The sequence below is a fragment of the Juglans regia genome, chromosome 15 (genome assembly GCF_001411555.2).
Source record: "Juglans regia cultivar Chandler chromosome 15, Walnut 2.0, whole genome shotgun sequence".
In the NCBI taxonomy this organism is placed as follows: Eukaryota; Viridiplantae; Streptophyta; class Magnoliopsida; order Fagales; family Juglandaceae; genus Juglans; species Juglans regia.
The window spans coordinates 20244194-20269761 of NC_049915.1; the positions used below are offsets into that span (position 1 = coordinate 20244194).

General features: G+C 38.8%; 1 protein-coding gene across 3 annotated transcripts in view; it reads left to right on the forward strand.

Moving 5' to 3' along the window:
* LOC109001201 (probable manganese-transporting ATPase PDR2) overlaps positions 1-21535 on the forward strand; it is a 40431-nt gene extending 18896 nt beyond the window's left edge. For all 3 annotated transcript variants that reach the window (XM_018978395.2, XM_035685693.1, XM_018978401.2), the window contains 9 exons: positions 1250-1329; positions 1821-1929; positions 4515-4643; positions 5442-5507; positions 5635-5706; positions 6298-6449; positions 6604-6715; positions 6798-6914; positions 20024-21535. In XM_018978395.2, coding sequence (XP_018833940.1) covers positions 1250-1329; positions 1821-1929; positions 4515-4643; positions 5442-5507; positions 5635-5706; positions 6298-6449; positions 6604-6715; positions 6798-6914; positions 20024-21142 — 1956 coding nt within the window. In that variant the 3' untranslated portion in view covers positions 21143-21535. The remainder of the gene's footprint in view (positions 1-1249; positions 1330-1820; positions 1930-4514; positions 4644-5441; positions 5508-5634; positions 5707-6297; positions 6450-6603; positions 6716-6797; positions 6915-20023) is intronic.
* Positions 21536-25568: the final 4033 nt, after the last annotated feature.

Genomic DNA, 25568 nt, shown 5'->3' on the forward strand with positions numbered 1-25568 from the left:
TTTGTGTGGACAGCATCTTTGAAAAAGATTCTCACTACGGATAATCTGAGAAAAAGAAGCATAATCATTGCAGACTGGTGTTGCATGTGTAAAAGAGGGCGAGTCAGTGAATCATTTACTTTTACATTGCGAGGTAACCAGGAATATGTGGGATGAGGTGTTTAACTGAATGGACATAGCGTGGGTTATGCCGAGAACCGTGCTGGATGTTTTGGCTTGCTGGACCGCAATTCGAGGTGTGCGACAGATCAAAACGGTTTGGAAGATGATTCCTATCTGTATTATGTGGTGCTTGTGGAAGGAGCGCAATGAGAGGATTTTTGAACACAGAGAGAGATCTATGGTGGAGTTAAAAATGTTATTTTTTAGGGCTCTTTGTACTTGGGCCATTGCTGTGGACTTTAATGGCATGGATCTCCATGAGTTTTTAGTTTCTAATGCTCCTACTTAAATAGGGCATATTCTGATTTGTAATTGACAGTTGATTGGATGAATAAAGACTTATTTTACTTATAAAAAAAAAAAAAATATCCATTTATCATGGGATCATGGAAAAATATCAGAAGAGGATGAGAGGCTTTTTCTAGTCATACAAACTTGTGGTGGGTGATGGTTCTAGGTCTAGATTTTGACATAATGTATGGTGCGGTGACAGGGCCCTCAAAGAAGCTTTCCCATAGGTGTATAGCATTGCTCATGTGCATGAGGCTTCAGTGGCCCATCTTTTGGAGTTCTCCGGTGGCCCCCTCTGGAATTTTAGTTTTTTCATGCTAGCTCATGATTGGGAGGCTGATGCCTTCGTGGAGATCTTTAATCTCTTTTACTCTATTTGATTAAGTCTTGGAGGTGCAGATAAGATTCTTTGGGCCTCTTCCGTGAAAGAGAAGTTCACTGTTGTGTCAGGTCCTTATACTGCAAGAGGTAACCCATTTGGCAGACTAAGTTTTCTGTGAGACAGCTTTTTTGGCTTAGATAGCTTCATTGGGGAAGATCCTCACCATGATAACCTAAGGAAATGCCATATCTTTTTTAAATATTATGTTCCATTAGACATCTTCTAAAGATTATAACGGGCTGAGTTTTTATGATTTTTGTGCTCTTCTATATCTAGTTAGGTGTTCATCTTATGTATTTCATGCGTACTTGGGGTATATCTTTTGTGTTTATTGATAAAATTGTCAGTTGTCAAATAATTTATTTGTTCTATATTGTTGTTCGCGTAGCCATAATATTCCATGAATCCCTGTAGGTAGGTGATCCTTTGGAGAAGGCCGCACTTAAGGGAATCGATTGGAGTTACAAATCGGATGAGAAGGCCATGCCAAAAAAGTAACATCTTAACATTATTAGTTCTTATCTTTTTTGTAGTTCATATTTTAATTGTAATCCTTCAATCTGAATCTTTAATCTGTGTTGGAATGCTAATACCTGGACAATTATTATTTTTTTATCAACCGCTTTTACCTTATTGTTGGATCTGAATCCCCGAGCAGAATAAAAGCGTATTGTCTTTCAGGGAAAAATTATATTCAAGCACAATGTAAACGCATTAAAAAACTTGAGCAGGATATCTTTATTTTGAAAGAACATAAGAGAAAATAAAAAATAAAAAGGAAAGAAAGAAAGAAAAAGGAATCATCACATGAGAGCAAGAGTAAAACAGATTAACGTAACAATTTATTTCCTAAAGAGATCATCTGGTCATGGGTTGCATCAACTTTGATGGTACCTACCAACCTCGAAAAAAATCCATCCCATCTCGATGGCAATTACTTGAGCATTTTTTTATTTTTATTTTTATTCTGCGTTATGACTTGCAGAGGAAGTGGCAATGCTGTTCAGATTGTTCAGCGACATCACTTTGCATCCCACCTGAAACGAATGGCAGTTGTTGTTCGCATTCAGGAGGAATTTTTTGGCTTTGTGAAGGTATGCTGGTTGTAACTCTGCAATCTGTATGCATGCATATATGGTATGCCATATTACTTGATGCTTGCATCACTACATATCGTAATTCAATGCTGTTGCATGTGCTTAAGGGCTGAGGAAACTGTGGATCATCTCTTCACTATAAGTAGCTAGCACTTTGTGGCAAGCATTTTTTGGTTTCTTTGGCTGACCTCAGTTATTTCTAGACAATAGTAGATGCATTAACAAGCTGGAAAGGTAGATTTGGGAGTAATCACAGCAGGCTATTGTTGAAAATGATTCTGATATGCCTAAAGTGGTTCCTTTGGTGAGAAAGAAATGATCGGAGCTTTGAAGACAACACAAGGACATCAGAGGATCTCAAAATCTTTTTTTCTTTTGAACACTTTATTTTTGGATGGCTGCCCTTTTATGTATCTCTAGCTTTAGCTTTCAAAATTTTCTTATTTTTTTAAAATCTCTCTAGTTAGGTGTATCTGGTGTATACTCCATGTGTACTTGGGTAATTCCTTTATTTTTTTTTTATAAGTAATGCCTATTTCATTATTAATAAAACTTACCTAACCTATACAATCAAGATTGTGAACATAGGTACTATGTTGAATGCTAATAGTAGTAATAATAAAAGCATCAGTAGTAGTAACAACATATTTGGTACAGAAATGTGAAGTTTAGGAGTTCCTAAGGAGAGTTATACGAAATACTACTCATCAGAAAGGGAACCACATTTTATAAAGAGTTTCAGTTCAGAAGCATGCTTAACCATTTTGAATTTGAGTTTCACATGCCTTTCCCAAGTGCATTTTGGTATATTGCCATAAGATTTTCAAAAGTTCCCAAGAATTTTTCTTAGGGCATGTTTGGGTCCCCAAACCCCTTAGAGGCGGTTTTGACAGTCTAGAGGTTTTTTGTTCCTAAGCATAAAGCATCTAGAGTGTATAAACTTATAAAGATTTTTAAAAATTCCAAAAACACAAAATTGTCTCCCAAACAATATTTTTGGAAAAAATAAGGAAAAAAGCAGGCTTGAGGCAGCTCAATCTTGGGCTGCCCTGGTAGCCAGATAAAAAAACAAAATTTTAAATTCTTCGTTGCACCCTCCATAAAAATCCCCCTGCAAAATTTTTACATGAAAACATATTCTCAATGGGCCCCACCACTTTTATAAAACTATTAAAATCTCCTTTCAAAATGTTTTCCCAACTATTCATGAACATTTTTACACAATTAAATCTATGTTACTTTGTCTCTTTAAATAATATAATTATATGAAATGGCACAACGTTAAGGATTCCTTCTAATTTGCAAGTGACAAGGGCTTAAGCATGTTTGAAAATATAATGGACTGGTGCTGCATGTGCAAAAAGAGCGGGGAGAGTGTTAATCATTAACTACTTCATTGGTTGATTGTAATAGATTTCAATGGCTTGAATAGCCGTGATTTTCTTGTATGTTGGACACTCATGCTTGGATGTCGCTCTTGTATGTGTCCTGTCTACTAGGGCTATGCCTTTTTATATCCTTAATAAAACTCTTGTATACTGATAAAAAAAATATGATGATTAAATAGTTTGCAATATTAGCATTGTGTTTTGGCATAGATTGCAATATTTCAAAATTAACGGTGATTAAGATTTTTTAATATGGTGATTGGGGGTTCATTGAGCGCCTGCTCAATTGCCAAGCACACAGTTCCCTCATCTCTGCGAAGTGCAAACTAGATTTTACTACCAGGATAAATCCTGGGGGTGGTCACAAAAGGGAAAGCAACAGGATATGGAATTGGGCCAACGTGTAATATGCCGGATTGTGTGATTGTATATAGGAAGGTGGTTAATGAGATCTGGCATTGCTTGAGAGAGTGGCGTATAAGCCATTTATAATGATTCCAAGGAGCTCCACTTGTAACATTGAATAGTCTTTTTGGAGTATGGGTGCGGATGTGAATTGGGCCTTCCTTGGGTCGTTACACAATGCCTCTCTTGGCATTATGAACCCAAGCTAAAGAGAACCTCAACCACCCCTACTCCAATGGCTAGAGGTCCTCTTATCAACGTTGACATAATGCCAAATGTTAACATTTGACATTTTTCCTTTAGCTTTCAGTTATTCACGTTGATTTGAATGTCATGTTGCATTTTGTTGTTCTTCCACAATTGAGAACGTTCATTGCAACGTGGATTACTACTTTTACCTATATAAAAAGTTATAATTGAAAGCATCATATTTTGCGGTAATAGTCAGCCTACGATTGGCTTAAATCGACTTGACGTATTTACTTAGAAAGAATGATGTTAGATCATATTTTCTCCATGCCGTGTATTTGTTAATTTTTTTATGAGTAGAAACTATGAGATTTAAAATATGACTTCTTGTTAACATTCTCTCTTCCCCTTGATTGTTGATCTGATTATTGTTCAGTATATTTGATCTACTTCTTGTGGCATATATTCTTGCTAGTGATACAAGACTTCAAAAAAAAAAAGAAAAAAAAAAGAGGCATTTGGAGACTCAGTGCGCTCTATTAATTTGTAGGGGCATTTTCTTTTTCTCTGTTTTTGAAGAAGTTTTAAATCTCATTGCAGGGTGCCCCCGAAACTATACAGGATAGACTCATTGATGTGCCATCATCATATGTTGAGACGTATAAGAAATATACTCGTCAAGGGTCTCGTGTCCTATCTCTTGCTTTCAAGTCCCTTCCCGACATGGCAGTAAGACTTCTTTGGGATTTTAGTTTCCTTGTGATCCTTTTTTTCAAGTAAATGGAAATGAATTTGAGTGCATCTTTCCATCATATATTTTCTGTCAGTTTTAGAATCTAAATATTTGCTCATTTTATTTCACCTGTGAAACAAGTTATGTATCAAACATTATCTATGAGGTGATATATACTGGTTTATAGTGAGGAACTTATTTCTTTATTGTTTTGATTATATATAGTGCCAGGTGTTGGGTGACAATTCAATTTTTTCTTCTAGTGGAAAGTTCCATTGCAATATTTTTTGGTCAAATTTTCGGAAGTTGTGGTTTTGTCTGTATGTATCCAATTCTGGGCAAAGGATAAATCGTGCAGTGAATCTTGCCCTTTTTGTGAACCTTTTCTTCTCTCACTTGCATTTATATACCATCCTTCACTGCTGCCCTTTCTCTCACCCTTTTGGGAAAGGATAAATGTTTATTCTTCTGCTCTGGTTACTTTGCAAGTGGAATTAATACGTGACATTTTTTTAATCAGTAAGATATGTGGCAATTTAAAACATCATATTGGGTGGTGTGGTTTTCATCAACTGTTATTATACTTATGTTACTTCAGAACTTCGGAGCTAAATTGAAATATTAGCGTGCTTTTATAGAGAGAGAATCACATGAATCACCTTTTATACTCTTCCTATACAGAACGCACTGTTTTTTCTGCTCTCAGGCATTAGTTCTTTGGGCATTCTGATGAATCATTAATCTAAGTGTCTGTTTATTTGACTTGTTGCTTACTGTCCATTAATTGCATGAAGGTTAGTGAAGCTCGAAGCTTGGATAGAGATATAGTGGAGAGTGGCCTTACTTTTGCTGGTTTTGCTGTAAGTGACAAACTATTTCATTCACATGCAATACAAATCCTTCGCTGTTAGATTAGTTGTTGCAGTTAATGCTTGCTAGTTGTTACTTCTCAACCTTATTTGTAAATGTTCATAATCTAAATTCCAGGTATTCAACTGTCCTATTAGATCTGATTCAGCCAGTGTGTTGTCTGAACTAAAAGGATCGTCACATGACTTGGTAAGTAATATGTTTTACCTTTTTTGTGAGGAAATGTTGGAAGACTCTGTAGCATAGTTTATCTGTTAATTTCTAGCAAATAATTCAAGGATGAAAATACTAGTGTGTTTACCAGGCTATGTTTGATAATGAACTTCCAAATGGTCTGGTCAGAGTTTTGGCCCATTGATGCTTGAAATCTTAGTGGATTAGCAATATAATTAGGTCTGCAATACAACCAATCTTTCTGAAAATGGATCACACGATTTACACCTATTCCTATCAGTCAAGATGCTGCCAGTAAAACATGCTCATGACAAAATGGTCTTTGTTTTTGGGTTTTTTTTTCCTTTTAAATTATGACAATGCATACATTCATTGCTCGTTATTGGTGCATGAAAGAAAAATTTTACGCATGGACCAAAGGTCATCTCCAGGCTGAAGTTTTTGGTTCTACTAAGGCCTTTTCTTTTTTGCCTTCCCTACCCAGCCTGTAACCCCCGTTCCTCTTCTTCCTTTCCAATCTAGTACTTACCCCTTACCCAATAGCTGCTTGATCACAGCTCAAATGGATCTCTAGTACTTTTAAATACCTACACTTTTGAATGACAGGTGATGATTACTGGAGACCAAGCTTTGACAGCTTGTCATGTTGCTAGCCAAGTCCGTATTATATCAAAACCAGCATTGATTCTTGGGCCAGCAAGGAATGGAGATGGGTATGAGTGGATATCCCCTGATGAGGCAGAAATTATTCAGTACAGGTGAAAGTTTTCTCCTTTTTTTTTTCATCCCTTATAATAATTGGCTCTATTTTTATGGAGTTGTTTTCATAGCTTTACCTGTTTATTGAGCACTGATCCAAATTATGATTTATTTGTCCCTTTTTTAACTGATCAAAGAAATGTGATTGTTCAGTGATAAAGAGGTTGAAGCCTTATCAGAGATTTATGATCTCTGTATTGGTGGGGACTGCATTGAAATGTTGCAACGGACCTCAGCTGTTCTGCGTGTGATTCCTTATGTGAAGGTTTTTCTTGATACTTTATCTGCAAAACTTGTTTTTGATCTTGGTATTCTTTTGATAATGCATATCTGGATCATTGTCTCAGGTTTTTGCAAGGGTTGCTCCTGACCAAAAAGAACTAATCTTGACCACTTTCAAAATGGTCGGAAGGATTACATTGATGTGTGGGGATGGAACCAATGATGTTGGGGCTCTGAAGCAGGTAATATCCTTCAGAAGATGGTTATTTTTCATTGCCGCTTCTCAAGTTTCATCCCTATCTTAGTTTTCCCAAATTTGAAATTTAATTGTTTTCCCTTAGATGAGGACATACCAACTCCACTCGTGTCACCTGCTACAAATTTGGTGAAACTACCCTGTTCGAATTGTTAACATGATATCTTAATTACATTGCTATTTGAAAGACCCTCCTTTTTAGCGTTGCCTTTGATTTTTTTTTTTTTTTGAATTTGTTTCTGGGTTGGTTGGCTTCTGTATGAGTTTCTATAGATTTAGGGTTGCAGTTGTAATAACTAGGTTAAAGTACACTTTTAGTCCAACTTTTCGTGATGCATTTTATTCCATCCCGAATCTTCCAACTGCACCAACTTCATCCTTCAATTTAAAAGACTCTTTGAATTTCATCTTTCAATACAAATCCTTTTTAAATTAAGATGATGGAAATATAAAAAAAATTAAGACAATGGAGTTATTCACATGCATGCAATTATTGATGTTGCCTGCTTACATGGCATACTAGGCAGACAAATCTCTACATGTCATAGGCCACATATATACAAATAGTTTTACTCTCTTTCTCTAACTCCACCCTTATCCTTTCCTCTCAGGAATCCTCCCCCCCCCCCCCCCCCCCCCTCCCCCTCCCCACACACACACCAACTCACACCAACTCTTAATATATGGATTTTTTATTTTTTCAATTTATTTTTTCATGTCTTAATATTCACCGTATTCCCTATATTACTTGATTGGTTAAACAGTTTAAGATCACTCCTGTTTATGGATTAAAAATAGAATATGATAAAGGTCATAATCATAGATATATTATCAAATGAGTTTTTTTGTAAGCAGAGCCTAGATACTTCATTTTTTTGGTCCAATCAAGACAACTAGCCCATATTGACTATCATGAGATCTTTTCTTGTAGCTGGTATATTCAGAAGTTTTTCCTCGATTCATTCTTCCATGAATTGCGCAAAATAAAAGAATTCATCAAAATGCAAGATCTAATAAGTCAAATAATTCAAAATGACTTCAAATTAACAAAATTTTGATTCCTGAATACCCAATTGATTAATTAAATATTTATAATATACTCTATTCGGCATTAGGGATGATGGAGTGTAGTGTTTTGATTGAAGCGAAGTTGTTTGTGATCAGAGGAAGAGGAGGAAATATTTTTTGCATAGTTGAGAAATGTAGAAAGTTCACGAAGGCCCTATACCTCAAGTGGAGATGTGGTGGTTTGGATGGCTAAGGCGGTCGATGAATGCTTGAAGTTCTCGGGTACTAGGGCACCTTCCCGGACTAGAAGGGAGGGAAACAGAGTTTTTCTGATCCAACTATGTCAAAACACGTATGGTAGGTTTGTGAAATTGGCTAAGCTAGGCCCGAGCAAGGGGAAGGGTATCATTGCAATTCCTGAAGGTAGAAATGGAAGTGGATGGGAAGGTTTTGTAAGTAAGGTAAGGGAACTTGTCGGTTCAAGTTCCTTTGTTTTTGTCTTTGAAAACAGAGGTGTCTTTAACAATGGCGCTGATAATAAGGCCCTAAAGGAAAAGAGGTGAGAATGGCTTATCCTCACAGAGTGGTTTCTTCTTCCCATGAAGCTCCTTACTTGTCAGCTTTGATGAATCTAGAGAGTGATATTCTTGTCCCTAGCAAAGCATTTGGAAAAGATTATACCAGGCATTATGAGGCAGGGATGATTACAAGAAATAAGAAGGAAAGATCGATGGAGGTGTGATTAGTTGGAATCTTCCTGTAGCTGGGGTTGACGGTCGGCATTCCCATAAGTTGCAAAAATTAGGAGAAGTTGAAGGGTCATTTTGGCATGTACGGGTAGAGCTCCTGGGGTGGAAGGAGAGGCTGGACACATTGTTCAAGATAGTAGATGTTAAGAGGTGGCTTGAATTCAGATGGAACAGTGCTTGTGTCGTAGATTCGCTCGAGCGGAGGTTCACTCAGCTCGAGCGAAGTCAGACAGAGAGTCTCGCTCAAGCATCGCTCGAGATTCAGCTCGAGCAATATGAAGACAGAGAGCTTCGCTCGACATTTGCTCGACACTCAGCTCGAGCGAATTCAGACAGAGAGCTTCGCTCAATATCCGCTCGACATGCAGCTCAAGCGGTATCCAAGTCAGAGAGCTTCGCTCGACCCTCGCTCGACACCCAGCTCGAGCGAGTTCAGGCAGAGAGCTTCGCTCGACTCTCGCTCAACTGTTGGCTTGAGTGAAGTGCAGAAAACCTACGTTCGCTCGACACTCGCTCGAGTGTTCGCTCGAGCCAATGTTCATAGAAGTGAACATTACTGTTCCTATAAATACCAAACGGCGCCTCCACTTTAGAAACACTTCAGAAATCACTTTTTTGTCTAGTTTTTAGTGTTTTCTTGAGAGAGAAGTTTTAGAGTGAGTTTTGAGAGAGAACTTCCTTGTGAAGTTTTGTTGTATTCATCTGTACTCCATCTTTGTTGATAGTGAAATCTTCGATACCGACCCCACTAGTGGACGTAGGCTCATTTTGAGTCAAACCACTTAATTCTTGGTGTTCTTTCTGTGTGATTGTCATCAATTTCTTTCGTTTAGTTCCGCTACTATACTTCGAGTTAGTCTTAGATCTATAGTTATTCCCAACAGTAGATGATGGATTGGGCCTAATTACACGCTTAGCTTTTGTTTCGAAAGAATATAATGAAGTTACTATTGAGAAGAAGAGGGGGTGGATGGGCCTAAGGATTCTAAAGCTAATAATAGAGTTGGGCCAGATAGAGGCCCACTTAAGAGGCCTATGTTTCGGAAAGACCAAATCAGTGGCGGGCTTCAGAGCAAATCAAGCCCAAGAAGGGAGATGTTTCAGCCCAAACCTGCGGCGGCTCCGATGGCTGGTCCATCTTCACAGAGTGGGTCGACTTCTGGGCATATCCCGGCAACGAGTTCCGATAAGGTTAATGTGGTGAAAGGGCTTTCGACAATCGCGACGCCATCAAAGGAACATGCCATTCAAGCGGCGGCGCCGCCAATGAAAGTTCTTTCTACACAAAAGAGCTCGACGGTCGAAGGCGATTCTCCAATAAGCAATACGATGGTAGGTTTGTCTCAGGCACTCCTCGAACTGATTCCTATCCTTCAAAGGGTCAGTTTTGTGCCGTTGTTAGGTCTAAACCCACAATGGCTCTGGTGGAAGAGCATGTAAACGGAAGGATGCGACAGAAACTGGAGGCTCTCTTGGGGGCACTATGGGGTCGAGTTCTAATTCGATTGATAGGAATGAGGTGTCTTCCTTAGGTCCAATGACAGTGGAGGCAAGTGTGGAAGAAGATGTCTGTTGTGAGGGGTTGAGGGGGGTCGAGAGGTCTATCTCTAAGGTTCTTGTACTCAATTCAGTTTATCTGATTTACAGATGGTGATTGGTGGAGGTGAAGGCTCTCTTTCTGGTGAATCTGGAGAGTTGTTTATTTCCAATGAAAATGAAATGAAGATCCTGATACTGTTCTTTTGTGTTCTATTAATCCTGGTAACGAATGGCCAAATAAATCTTCTGACTGGGTGTTGAGGAAGGTGGAAGAAATCAGGAATTGTGTGGGGATTTCTTGTGATGGATTTGACGAACAATGTAGAGCTCTTCTAATTGCCATAAAGGCTGGTCAATCTGCTCTAGCCAGATCAGCTACCAAAAAGGAGAGTGAGTCGAAAAGATTGGAGTGTACTATTAATTATAACTCCAGGGAAGGGAGTGCCTTTAGAAATAAAGGCAAGGAGAAGGCTGTCAATGGTTCCTCATGAAGCCCAAGATTATATCTTGGAATGCCTGGGGGCTAAATGACTATAGTTAACGCCTTCGGGTCGGTGGTTAATAGCCTATGGAGCTGTCGTTGGGTGGGTTGGGTTGAGTTAGTCTCTAATGGACCCTCGGGAGGTATTATTATTATGTGGGATAGGAGGGCTGTGGAATTTGTAGATCATTATGTGGGAAATTACTTAGTGGCATGTCATTTTAAGAATGTGGATGATGGATTTGAATGGGCATTTGCTGGAGTATATGGGCCAAACTTGGACTTTAGAAAGGAGTATTTTGTGGGACGAAATGGCGGGAATTTGCTGTTGGTGGGATCTCTCTTGGTGCTTTGGTGGGGTCTTCAATGTTACTCGGTTCCCTTGTGAGTGAGGAGGGGATTCTCAGATTACTAAAACTATGTCTGAGTTTTCAGATCTTATTTCCGAGCTACAGTTGGTTGATTTACCCATGGCGGGAGGGGAATTCACAAGGTTATATAGGAGAGCATGGACCCGGTTGTACAGATTTTTGATTTCGGCTTCTTGGGAAGCCTTATTTCCGGAAGTGAGGCAGAAAAGGTTGCAGAAAATTGTTTCTGACCACTATCCTATCTTATTGGATTGTGGGGGCATTGTAAGTGGGAGAAAATATTTTAAATTTGAAAATATGTGGTTGAAGGATGAGGGCTTTGTTGAAAGGGTTAGGAGGTGGTGGGCCTCTCATAACTTTTCTGACACTCCAATTTTTGTTTTGGCGGGCAAACTTAAAGCGCTAAGACAAGACTTGAAGAGATGGAATGTGGAGACTTATGGTAATGTAGTAAATAAAAGAGAATTTATTTACTATCAGTCATTTGTAACGGGTGGGGGCCATTGTTTGTAACGGACTAAGTGTCCATGACTTTTTACTATCAGTTGTAAACTCTAGTTAGGTATTTCTCATGTATACTCACTGTATACTTGGATTTTGCCTACTTTTATGAATAAAATACATTGATTACCGATCAATAAATAAATAAATAAATAAAAGAAAACAGCTTATGGAACAATTGCAAATTGTGGAAGATAAAAAGATTGTGGGAGATATTTCCTACGAGGAGGAGAAGAAAAAAGGGGTGAATGCTGAAATTGAAAAGCTTTCTCTTATGGAGGAAATTTCGTGGAGGCAAAAATCCCCGATTCTTTGGTTGAAGGAAGGCAATAATTGTAAAAAATTCTTTCCTAAAATGGCAAATTCTCACCGTAGATTCAATGCTATTGAAGCTCTTCATGATGGTGATAATGTTCTTTCTGATATTGGGGAGATTGAAGACCACATTGTGAGTTATTATGAGAAACGTTTTAGGGAAGAACATTCATGGAGACCATAGTTAGATGGGCAGGTGTTTGAGTCCATTGATCAATTGAGTGCAGATTGGTTGGAGAGATCTTTTGAGGAAGAAGTTCTTGATGTGGTTAGAGGTATGACTAAGGACAAGGCACCAGGTCCGCATGGTTTTTCCATGGCGATTTTCCATGCATGTTGGGACATCTTGAAGGATGACATAATGAAAGTTTTTGGTGAATTCCACTCATTCCTAAAATTTGAGAAGAGTATTAATACTACATTCATTGCTCTCATTCCTTAAAAGGCGGGTGATGTGGAGATGAGGGATCTTCGCCCTATTAGCTTGGTAAATGGGGTGTATAAAATCATTGCCAAGGTGTTAGCCAATCGTATTAGTGTGGTTATGGACAAGATTATATCAAAGTCTCAGAATGCATTAGTGAGGGGAAGAAAAATTCTTGACTCGGTTCTAATTGCTAATGAATCCTTGGAAAGTAGAATAAGAATGAGTAACTCTGGAGTTTTAGTTAAATTGGACATGGAAAAGGCTTTTGATCATGTCAATTGAGATTTTCATCTTTACATACTTGGGAGATTTGGTTTTGGTGAGAAGTGGTGTTCATGGATTAAACATTGTATTTCAATGGCCAGATTTTCGATATTAGTGAATGGCAATCCAGTTGGTTTTTTTAACACCTCTTGGGGTTTGAGGCAAGGAGACCCCTTATCTCCTTTCCTTTTTGTAATAGTGATGAATGCTTTGAGTCGTATGCTTGAAGTGGCTGTTGAAGGAAGATTTATGTCGGGATTTGTGGTGGGTGATGAGACTTGAGATAGTATTACAGTTTCACATTTGATTTTTGCAGATTACACTTTGATTCTATGTGATAACAATAAGGATCACCTTCGTGTTTTGAGAGCTTGACTGTTATGCTTTGAAGCTGTCTCTGGTTTAAGAATTAATCTTTCCAAGTCTGAAATTGTTCCAGTGGGTACGGTCAGGAATATTTTGGATCTGGCCAATATTTTGGGATGTAAAGTAGTTTCGTTACCGATGAGATACCTTGGACTACCTTTGGGTGCTCCTCACAAATCAGTTTCTATTTGGGATGGGGTGATTGAGAAGATTAGGAGGGGGTTACCTTGATTAATCTTTCTTTCCTCTCTCTCTCTCTTTCCTTTATCGGTTGGGGTTGCTAAAAGAATAGAGGATTTATCAGAATTTTCTGTGGGATGGTAATGGGGGAGGAAAGAAGTTTCATTTGGTGAGTTGGAATAAGGTTTGTCTCTTGGTGTCTTGTGGAGGTTTGGGAGTGCGAAATTTAAAACTTTTGAACAAAGCTCTTGGCTTTGGAGGTATCATAATGAGAGTAATGTATTTTGGAGAAATATTGTGGATGTTAAATATGGGAGGATGTGGTGGAGTTGGTGTACGAATGAAGTAAGAGGGATGTTTTGGGTGGGTTTGTGGAAGTCTATTCAGCAAGGATGGGGGGGCTTTGTCAAGAATACTAAATTCAAGGTGGGGGATGGGGCAAAGATCAATTTTTGGCATGACATTTGGTGTGGGGATTCACCTCTTAAGGATGTTTACCCTAATCTTTTTAGGATTGCTAGAGATAAAGGGGCTGGAGTGGCTGATTCCTACCACTTTTCTAACAATTTGATTCACTGGACTGTGGAATTCACTAGAGATGTACAGGATTGGGAAGTATGTGAAGTTTCTGATTTATTTGGAAGATTATACAAGATGAAGCTTGATCAGAATAGGGAGGATAGTCTGCTGTGGGTGCATACAGTTAATTCCAGATTTTCAGTGAGTTCTTTTTACAAGGTGTTAACTTGTCATGGGGTCAAAGATTATCCCTGGAAAAGTATTTGGAGAGCCAAGGTGCCTAGTAAGGTTGCTTTCTTCTGTTGGCTGGTGTCTCTTGGTAAAATTTTAACCACAGACAACTTGAGGAAGAGAGGCTGACTGGTGGTTGATTGGTGTTTTATGTGTAAGAAGGATGGTGAATCTAGTGATCATCTTTTTCTTCATTGTGAGGTGGCGACTTCTTTGTGGAATGAGATTTTTGCAAGGGTTGGCATTTTTTGGGTGATGCCTATGCGTGTGGTAGATTTCTTTGCATGCTGGCAAGGTCTTGTGGGGAGAAGTAACAGCACTGCAGTGTTGAAGATGATCCCCTTGTGCTTGCTTTGGTGTTTATGGTTGGAGAGGAATGAGAGGTGCTTTGAAAATTGTGAACATTCTTTAGGGGAATTTAGGGAGTTTTTCCTTGGTACTTTTTAAGTTTTCGGGTGAAGAATCTTGTAAGGAATGTGAATGAGTGTAATGTTTTGCTTTAATTGTATTCTATTTTAGCTTGTAAGTAGGCGTTCTCATTTGTATACATCATGTGTACATGGGTTATGCCTATTTACTTTGAACAAAATTTCGCTTATTAATTTTTTTTTTATAAGTAAGAACTTTATTGATCGAATGAAACTAGGCGAAATCCATGTACATAAGAAGTATACAAAAGAAACACCTAATTACATTTCTAGAAACCTGAAAAGAAAACAAAAATTCATGAACATTCCCTTCCTTAAGTACAATAGCAGAAAACCATTGAAGCAAAGAAGACAAAAAATTTCCAGATATCTTCAACAGCTTGCTCCTTGTTGTTGAAGCACCTCTCGTTCCTTTCCATCCATATGGCACCACAATATACACCTCTACGCCGCTCCCAATTGAGAGCTACTATAATGCCTATTCCAACATGCTAGTAGATCCACCACTTTCGTTCGCAAAACCCAACTCAACCCAGCTCTACTAAGAACACCAACCCATAAAGCCCTAGCCACCTCACAATGTAAGAGTAAATGATCAATCGATTCACCATTTTTCTTACACATGAAGCACCACTCCATAACAATCATACTATGTTTCCTCAAATTGTCAACTGTCAAAATCTTCCCATTCACCACCTGATACACTTCAATTTCTTCAAATGGCCTCTCCAACCAGCTTGCTGCACAGAATTCCATTTGGTCAAAATTCAGACCATCAAGCTTAGGACACCACTCCGCTGTCTTAGTTAGAAGATCTTCATAAAACTGCACGATGTGATCTTGAATCTCATCAGGGGATTGAAACACATTGGTACCGGAATGAAGTACCTCAATGGCGTTATTGCGCCTATGTGAATTAGCCATCTTATGAAAAAACTTAGTGCATTTGTCTCCTTCTTTCAACCAAAGCATCCTTGATTTTTGCCTCCAAGAAATTTCTTCCATCAATAAAATCTTCTCCATTTCCACCACCTCATTCTTCCTTAACGAGGACTCCACAGTTTCCTCCCCATCCTCCAAAGCATGCAGCGTATCAGATTTTTCTGCACTTCAGTGTTCCTAAAGACTTCATTATTCCACTTCTTTAAATCAGTCTTTAGAGCTTTGAGTTTCCCTGCCAATATAAAACTAGGAATTCTAGTAAAGGAATAAGAGTCCCACCAATTCCTTACCTTCTCCGGAAATCCATCAGCTTCCAATCACATATTCTTAATTTTGAAATAACGCATTCACCAATGTATGACACCACAGTCAAGTAAAATGGGAAAATGATCAGAGCAGACATGGGCCAACCTCTTCTGACATAAATTCGGGTAATGAGTCTCCCAAGGGGAAGAGACAAGAAATCTATCCAGTCTTAACCACCCTCTATTGTTAGACCATGTATAAGCCCCCCCTACCAATAGAAGATCCACAAGATTCAGATAAAAAATCAGCTCTGAAAATCTTCCATAGCCACAGACGAAGTAGGTGCACCCGCCCTCTCACCAGGGAACCTAACAATATTAAAATCTCTACACAAACACCAATGCAAATCCCACAGGTGGTACAAACCTGCCAGCTCCTCCCACAAAAAACTTCTATCCCAAACCACATTAGGCCCATACACTCGCGCAAAAGCCCACCACCACCCATCCTCAATATTTTAAAGTACCAGTCACAGAATAATTCCCAATGCATTCCTCCACTAACTCTACTACCCTCTTATCCCACATCAACAACACACCTCCTGAAGCACCCAACGAAGCTAGATAACTCCAGCCCACAAAAGAACATCCCCACAAACTACGAATAATGTTTCTATCAATAAAACTCAACTTAGTTTCTTGAAGACAAACAATATCAACTTTCCAGCTGCGAATGAGGGATCTAATACGGAGACACTTGTTGATATCATTAATCCCCCGTACATTCCAAGAGAGGATTTTAGGCTTTTCATTTGATGACCAAGACCCCCCACCCTTTCAACCTATCCCTCCCCACACTTCCCTCCTTGTTATCGTAATTAATGGAACATTTTAATCGTTTCAATTCCTTGTCCTTTTTCGCTGCAGGCTTTAATGCCATAGATCTTCCTGCTTCAATAGCAACAAGAAGAGCCTTAAATTGCTTTTCAAACCCTACACTGGATATCTCCATGCACTCCTGTAATTCCTCCACTTTTTTAACACCCAATCCGATGCTTATATGGAATCTGGCTTTGGGGGAATAGGACATAATAGAATTGGACCACCCATTTTTTCCTTGTCGCCCTCTTCCTCATTGATTACCATCTGATGGTTAGCTTCTGACAACACATTCTCTGAAGAACTAGCCATCTGCAAAGCACCCTTCAATACCACTGACGATACCCCGAAACCTCCATCAACCCCCCCCAAAAAAAAAAAAAAACCATTTACAGATGCCGAATCCCCTCTAGCAAAATCTTCTCAACTAAACTTGGAAATAGTTCCCTCATATGAACTTCATCAGTCAAAGGGTTCATAATCACTATCTGGTTAAGAAGCCTCCCATCGTGATACTCCCCATCGTTGTGATTCTCTACCAACTCCCCATCTTCTACTTCCTTCGGCCGAGAGTGCACCTCCTTTTTAGCGTCTCGTACCACTATTTCGCCTTCTTCCACCTCTGTTGACATAACCATTTCCAGCACACCACCAGAGGAGTCGCATGTGACCGGCGAAGAAGTCTGTGCAACCTCCACGACCATCGGATCAAGTAGCGGAGCCATTGTGCTAGGAGAGGAAACCACACCCGAGACTCCCGATACACTGATACAAGTCTTAGAGCCTTCCACAGCTGTTTCGGGCTTTTGACCAGGCCCGACCCGTCCACTTTATTTTTACCCTTCACTCTTACATCCCTCTTTTGACCCATACCAGAAGCCTGCCCACCCCTCATAATACCCATCTGCGTATCCATACCACTTATACCTTCAGAGCCCACCAGGCCCAACCCCAACTCCTAATGCAACATGAGATCCACATTAAATTTCATATTCAATAATGCATATACATGACCTTCAATGAGAAATCCTTCCCTACCCCTGACGTGCCTTCAATAGAATTCAGACCGCATTACTTATGTTAAAAAAAAAAAAAAAGAATTCAGACCGTCATCCTTGAGAATATGAACAGACTCCTTCGACTGCCCTCCTGAATGCAAGATCTTCCCACCAGACTTCCCATGAACCTCCCTACTACCCGCCATACACGGCGGCGGCTTCTTCAAAACCTCAACGAAGGTCCCCTTCCATCCCTCTTCAACATAAGACTGAGATACAACCTTCTAGGGTACTCTATATTTAACACCCAAAACAGAGGAAGAAGAAACAGCCACTCTCAGCGATTCTTCAAACCTCCTCCACCCCTCACCCTTTGATCCTTCTGGAACAATGATGAAGCCACGCCTTCTTTCTTGTCCAAAACTTCGACAAAGACAGAAACCTGCCATAACTATTGTGACATCTTTGAACCACCAGCACTTGATTCCCTTTCCTTCGAGTTTTATAAAACTCAGAAGAACCAACAGATGCCCCCCAAGCTCCCACGGCAAATGCTAACCATTCCATAGCACAGCCACATCAATGGAAATGAACTTTGTGACCCTGCGACTGCTCTCTGTGATCCTCCACCATTGGGCATTTTCTTTTTTAAATTCAAAGAGCTTTTGATCAATACGTATCTTCTGACACGAACCCATCAAACAAACCAGTACCAATAACACCCCAGAAAACCAGAAGAAAGGAAAGAAGTAAATAAGGTTGAAATGAAAAGAAGACAAATAAGGAGATTAAAGGATTATTCCCGACAAGAAGCACCGGGAATTGGGAGACGAAAAGTCATAGGAAGAGAGAGAGAGAGAGAGAGAGAAAGAGATAGGGAGAGAGAGAGAGACTTCCACCTTGGTTTTTTAGGGGGCAGGATGTGTGATTGAGCTGAAAAAGCTCATTGGCAGATCTTTGTGCAAGTATTTTCTCTTATTAATTATCAAAAAAAAAACTAATGTACTCTTATTTTTCTTTGACAACTAAGGCAGCGATCATTGATGTTTTCCCAGAATACCCAAATAAGCGCATCCATTATAATCTGCATGACAAACCTCTTGAATGAACAAAACCCAAACGAGCAATGTAAACTACCTCATTAAAACCTTTACCTGCCAAATGAATGTAAACATCTAATGGAAAAAACAATAAGAGTGGAGCACAAATTTCAGTACAATTGACATCTGAAAGCCCACCACCACAACCAACATTACATTCAACGACAAAGGGTTTGCATCTGTCTCTCTCTGGGGTGCCGATGAATATTGATACAATGTTGGAACTCCTCTTCCATGCTGCCAATGCCCCACTGTTGAAATCGCCAGCTTTTCCAAGCTCAAGAATTGTTATTATATCAAGTGGGACCTCTGCTCAACTTGTTTGGATTTGGTTCTTCATGGAAGAGCATGACATTTGGATGTATCTTGCTTTGAGTGGGCATCAAGACTTCCAGGACCAAGAGTGGCCTTTGATGGCCTCCAATTAAGGAAACCCATGGGATCTCTATGCGGTTCAGAGAATTTTTAGATTGCTTTTTCGCTGGTTTTTGTTGGAGTATAGGGAAAACCCTTTCTAGGTTTAGAGGTTTGGGTTTTTGTGATTTAGGGCTATGGAGTGGGAGCGAGAGGTGTGGGTCGGTCAGGATTTAGAGGGGTTGGTGAAGGAGGGATGAATAGAGAAAGAGGAAAAGGAGTTGTTATCTGTCGTGTATTTAATTAGAAGGAAAATGCTAGTTTGCTGCCTAAGTTTGCCCCCTCATTTTGACCGCTCATGTATTTAAATTTTTTTCACTTAATGATTAAGAAAATGATTTTTAGTGTATTGGCATATTTTTTTTATTTTTTAAAAACATTTAAATATATTAAAAAATTGTAAAAAATAAAAGAAGATAAAAATAAAAAAACAACTTTGTGCTAGCAGGCACACCCAACGGTCAAAGCTGGGCGGCATGCTAGCACGACTCTAATTAAAAATAGAAATAAACTTCAAGAGCTTTTAGTTGACTTGGCATATGCTATGTAGCCATTTGTTCACTTGATTTTCTTGTAGCCACATCTAGCCCGTAATTTGTAACTAGGTGTTATCAGTTGTATACTTCTTGTGTACTTGGGCTATGCTATTTTATTTGCTTCATTAAAATTTTATTTGTTCACTTGATCCAAGTAAGCAAGTTATGTTATAATATTTTTTTCATTTTTTTTTTCATGAGATTAGGTCAATTTCCTCAATTGAATTGGAAGATCTGAGGACGAAATGGAAACATTACATAAATTTGGAAGATCAATACGAGTTTTGTACAATTAGGAAACAAATAAAATACTATGTTTATGAACTTCCCTCTCTCTCTCTCTCTCTCTCATTGGTTTGCTGTGATTTGGAGATTTCAGCTGTGGATTATTTCAGTATGAAGTATTTCATTTGGCTGTTGTATCCTTAGCAGGCAGAATAATTAGAAAGTTTACATCTAATATTTCTGTTACCAACACTGTCAATTGACAAGATGGTTAGGAGGTTTTCACCTAGTTATAATCCTTTATATGGTTTTTACCTAAATCAAATGCAGCAAAAAAAGGTACGAGCATGTCATTTGGTTTTACTATTTGTTTTCAGGCCAATGTTGGAGTTGCTCTATTGAATGCAGTGCCTCCAAGTCAAAGTGGAAAATCTTCCTCTGAAACATCTAAGGATGAAAATACAGAGTCTGTCAAGTCAAAAAAATCTAAGCCCACATTAGAAGCAACTGGAAAAGCTTTGATTTTGAATGGAGAAGGCTCTTCAAAAGGTAAAGGTACCTCAAGATCAGATACGACCAACGTTTCTTCTAGTAATCGCCATCTGACTGCTGCTGAGATTCAACGACGAAAGCTGAAGAAGCTGATGGATGAGCTAAACGAAGAGGGTGATGGTCACTCAGCTCCCATTGTCAAGCTTGGCGATGCCTCTATGGCATCACCATTTACTGCAAAGCATGCATCAGTTGCCCCCACCATGGACATAATTCGTCAGGGTCGCAGTACTCTGGTTACTACCCTACAAATGTTCAAAATACTTGGTCTTAACTGCCTTGCTACAGCCTATGTCTTGAGTGTCATGTATTTGGATGGTGTCAAACTTGGAGATGTTCAGGCTACTATCAGTGGCGTATTTACTGCTGCCTTTTTCCTGTTTATCTCGCATGCCCGCCCCCTTCCCACTCTTTCAGCTACACGTCCCCACCCCAATGTCTTTTGCTCCTACGTCTTCCTTTCGCTCATGGGACAGTTTGCGATGCACCTATTTTTCTTGATTTTTTCTGTGAAGGAGGCCGAGAAATACATGCCTGAGGAGTGTATCGAGCCTGACTCTAATTTTCATCCCAACCTTGTGAATACAGTTTCATACATGGTTAGCATGATGCTCCAGGTGGCGACCTTTGCTGTGAACTACATGGGGCATCCTTTTAACCAGAGCATCTCGGAAAACAAGCCATTTTTGTATGCCCTCTTGGGTGCTGTTGGTTTTTTCACAGTTATAACTTCTGATCTGTTTAGGGACTTGAATGACTGGTTGAAGTTGGTGCCTTTGCCTGTGGGATTAAGGAATAAGCTAATGGTTTGGGCTTTTCTCTTATTTCTGTGCTGCTACTCCTGGGAGAGACTCTTGAGGTTGGCTTTCCCCGGTAAGATTCCATCCTGGAAGAAGCGACAGCAGGTTGCTACAGCTAATTTAGAAAAGAAGAAACATGCCTGATTGAATGAAGATTTTATGGAGGTGGAAAGAACTGCACTGATCTTCATTTTAATGGCTGTGACCAGTGCTGACGTCAGTCATCAAAAGGCAGGGACCGTGAAAGGGATATCTCTGAATGGCTTTCCTTATGTGACAATTTTGCAATTTAAGTATGTTTCCCTCGTCTAGTGGAAAATTCTATCAAAAAAAATTGAGTGATCTATATGTTGTAGAGAAAATGACGTTCAGGACTAGTGCCTCGTCAACAACAATGATTTGAGATGGTTTTTGACGTAGGAGATTCATAGTGGATAGTTTAAGCTTTCAACAGTTGTACTTCACATAAATGCTACATTCAGCAATTGTGTTACGATTAAAAAAGTATTTGATCCAGAGATTTTATCTTTCAATCCTTGTTTGATGTTTCAAGGATTCTATGCTCTTGTATGTATGTGTGCAGCACTGAAATGAATAACCAAAAAGACCCTTTAAACACAGATGTCACCATGGGTGGACTAGAAAAAAAAAAGGGTGTACTTCATAAGAAAAAGAAGACCGTAATAACAGAGGTACTTATTACGTCCATAATCCCATTGGTCTCGTTAGTTTTTACAAATGAAATGAATTGAGATTAAAGTTAAAAATTAAATAAAATATTATTATAATATATATTTTTAATATTATTTTTATTTTGAGATTTGAAAAAGTTGAATTGTTTATTTTATTTTGTGTGAGAATTTAAGAAAATTATAGTGATGAGAAGAGATGAGATGAGTCGAAAAGAATTATAAAAACAAATGAGGCCTAATAGGGTTGTGAGGCTATGGCGTGGAGCTAAAAATATCCATCTTTAAGAAAGCTGACTTTATATTTGACAATTAATTGCTTTTCTCTCGTTTTTTCCCATCATATATAGTGACCGATCTACCTCGTCGTACAATTGATCAAAACCCATATGGGAATTCAGCTTGTTCTATCAAAAGAAGACAGAAAAACAAGGTCCAATTAGATCTTGGTCCACCATCGAAACTGGAGAACATCTATAAAGCACTTTAACTTGTCAAACCAGATCATATAATGTCGAGATCACAAACAAAATATATTGAAAGGCACAGAAGCATCAATATCCTATAATTCATAACAAGTATGGTTGGCCATGGTAGTTATTAATTGTTTGTGTTGAACTGGCTATATAGGAAACAATTTTCTGTAAAATCATGTTAGGCGTACATCGATCGCGCTCTGGAAGTGAAATAACATCGATACCCGTAGACATTGAGGATGCTATATATAATTGCTCGTCATTATCTGTGTGTATATATTATATTATAACACACTTCAAGTTGCTTAAAGAGAAATACATAAAAATTGCTCACTTCAAGAAGAGCACCTCCATCAAAGAAAGGAAAAAGATGATAAGAGAAAGAGAGATAAATTTTACATTAACTTTTTGGATGATGAATCCTAGAGCCCTTGGCTCATACATAAAGGAGATGACTTTTACATGGACCCGTACCAATACGTCATAATGAGATACTCAAATAAGGACTACTCTTATGCCCATGCCCGTTACATATTACAATTAGAAGTCCAACAAAAACAGTAAAACAAACTATAAAATGGAATTCACAAAACAAGCTATGATGTAGTCCATAGACCCTTCTGTCGGTATAAGCTAGGCTTAGTCTTGCAAACCTGAGTGTGACATATATATAAAATAGGCTTAATATATAGAGAAATTATAGTTGCAGTCGTAAGTGCGCAAGCGTCGTGCAATAACTTTGAAAAAAAGTGAATAAATATGGAACCCACATGAAAAAATAATTATTTGGACCTCACTCTTTTTCAAAACGACTGCATAACACTTGCATATTTCACAACTGCATGTAGCATCACTTTAATATATAACATGCTTCAACGTTTATGCACCACTAGCCAAGAAGTGTGTGACCGTTAAGAAAGTCAATTGGTCACAAGGCAGAACAATGCTTCTCTGGCTATTAAACCCGTACTCATCAGCAGCTTTCTGCAACAGTTGCTGGAAAATGGGATGCTTCAAGAAAGAGAGCGGAATGACAAATCTTTTCAGTTCTTTGCCCACGTAAACCACGAAGTGCCCCTTTGGTGCTCTTTTCGTCCCCTCCTCGTTGTCATTTTTAGTAGCCATTTTGGCAAATACCCTACGACACTGAAATAGTGTAGACTCGAAGAGCATCTGATGAGTGAGTGTACATAAAATGCTTCATCTTCTATATATCTATATATATATATATATATATAGAAGACCAAGTGTTGTCCATTTCAACATAGACGAAACAGCAACTCGTGTTGGCTTTACATATTATAATATGTGGGACGAGACTCGAGAGGGAGGGGGGCCGGGGGGAAGAGAAATGATTATCAGTGTGTTCTTAATTTTTGCACTCCGATGAGAAGAAAAAAGAAGGCTTTAAATAGTATCACTTACGTACGTCGCTATAAATCATGTGCATGTGTAAGAAGGGAACTGATCGGGTAGCTAGCTGCACATGGGATAAGCTCTAGCTAACAACACGATCGAGCTCCACACCACAGACAGACATTACTATTCCTAATTCACAGGTAGATCGATACAGATCAGAAACGTGTTTTACGTGCAGTGAATCTAATTATGAAGAAAAACAAATCCACTTGGCCGGGTACTGCAAAACTAACCCAAGTAAATTAAAGAAAATCATACAAGCACACGCATTAATAATTGCCAGTACTTCAGTTAATTTAAGTTCCATTAGTAATTGATTTATATATATATATATATATATATATATATATTTGCATGTACTGCACCATATATAATTATATATCATTGCATATGTGGCTACTAGGAGGTATAATGCCGACTCAGTTCAACCTGTGCTCTATTAAAAAAAAAAAAAGGTTCAACCTCATGTGCTCCGCCGAATTCCAAGGTGTACGTGAGATGTAATTCATGTTGAAATTCATCCGGCCGATCGAGGATCATATGGAATTCATGTTGAAATTCAAGACGCGTGGATCCAATACTTGGTTCTCAATGCAGCATGTGGAGCAAATTAAAGCATTGCACATGATGAATAAGATATCCAAGTTTTTCGAATAGACCTGACTATGGATCAGTAGTCAGTAGTACGTCCGTACTTCATTGGGTCTATCCATCCGATCAACCAATGACTACTATCAAACATTCAAACCTATCCTCAATCACCATAGTACATTAGCTTGATTATTGATCTCTGGATACCATAACGAGACAAGAAGTGATGCAGAGCATCAGACGTTTGTGAAAAGGCCTTAGAGAAAATGACAGTGAATGAAAATGCTCCGTATATTTCATATATTCCAAGGTACTGCTGATTACAATATTTATAGACATTTCAACCACAACAGAATTCCACAATTACAATGCCAGCGCATACTTTCTGTTGCAACAATACAATTCTAGATGATTCTATTTTATTTTCTTGGAATATTCTCTTATTCTTCTAGAGTATGTGCTGAGGTCTGTAACTGCATGGCCGTTATTGTTGCTGCCTTAACATCCCTCCGCGATGCAAGCGGCACTACAGTGACAGTGAGATTGGATCGAAGAGTGGCAAACCGTGCTGCTGATAGAGGCTTAGTCATGATATTAGCAATTTGTTCTTTGCTTGAGATGAATGAAACTTGTAGTGATTTTGTAGCAACCCTCTCTCGAACAAAATGATAGTCGAGATCGACATGCTTAGTCCAAGAATGCAACACCGGGTTAAATGACAAATAAGTCGCACTAATATTGTCACACCATAGTGTAGGAGGAGCATTAAGAGAAATACCCAGTTCACTTAATAAACACTACATCCAAAGAAGCTCACAAGTGGTGTTAGCCACATATTTATATTCAGCTTCTGTGGATGAACGTGCAATAGTTGGTTGTTTCTTAGATCCCCATGAAATTAGATGAGCACCAAAATAGACACAATATCCACTCGTGGATTTACGATCATCAGGGCACCTAACCCAATTAACATTAGAAAAGGCAGATAAATTGAAGGATGACTTGGGTGAAAAATATAAACCAAGATGCAGAGTACGATTAAGATAGCACAGAATCTGCTTAACGGTCTGCCAATGAGGAATACGAGGACTGTGCATATACTGGCAAACACGATTAACCACAAAAGATATGTTGGGTCTAGTGAATGCTAAATATTGGAGACTACCGACAACACTACGATACCATTGTGGGTCATCAAATGCACAACCATCAAATGTAGTGAGTTTCTCAAAAGTGGACATTGGTGTGGACATTGCCTTGGAATTGTGCATATTTGTACGTTGCAATAAATCAGAAATATACTTGTACTAAGATAGAAACAAACAAGAATTGGTATGAGTAAGTTCAATGCCTAAAAAAAAAAAAAATTGTAAAGACCCTAAATCCTTGACTGGA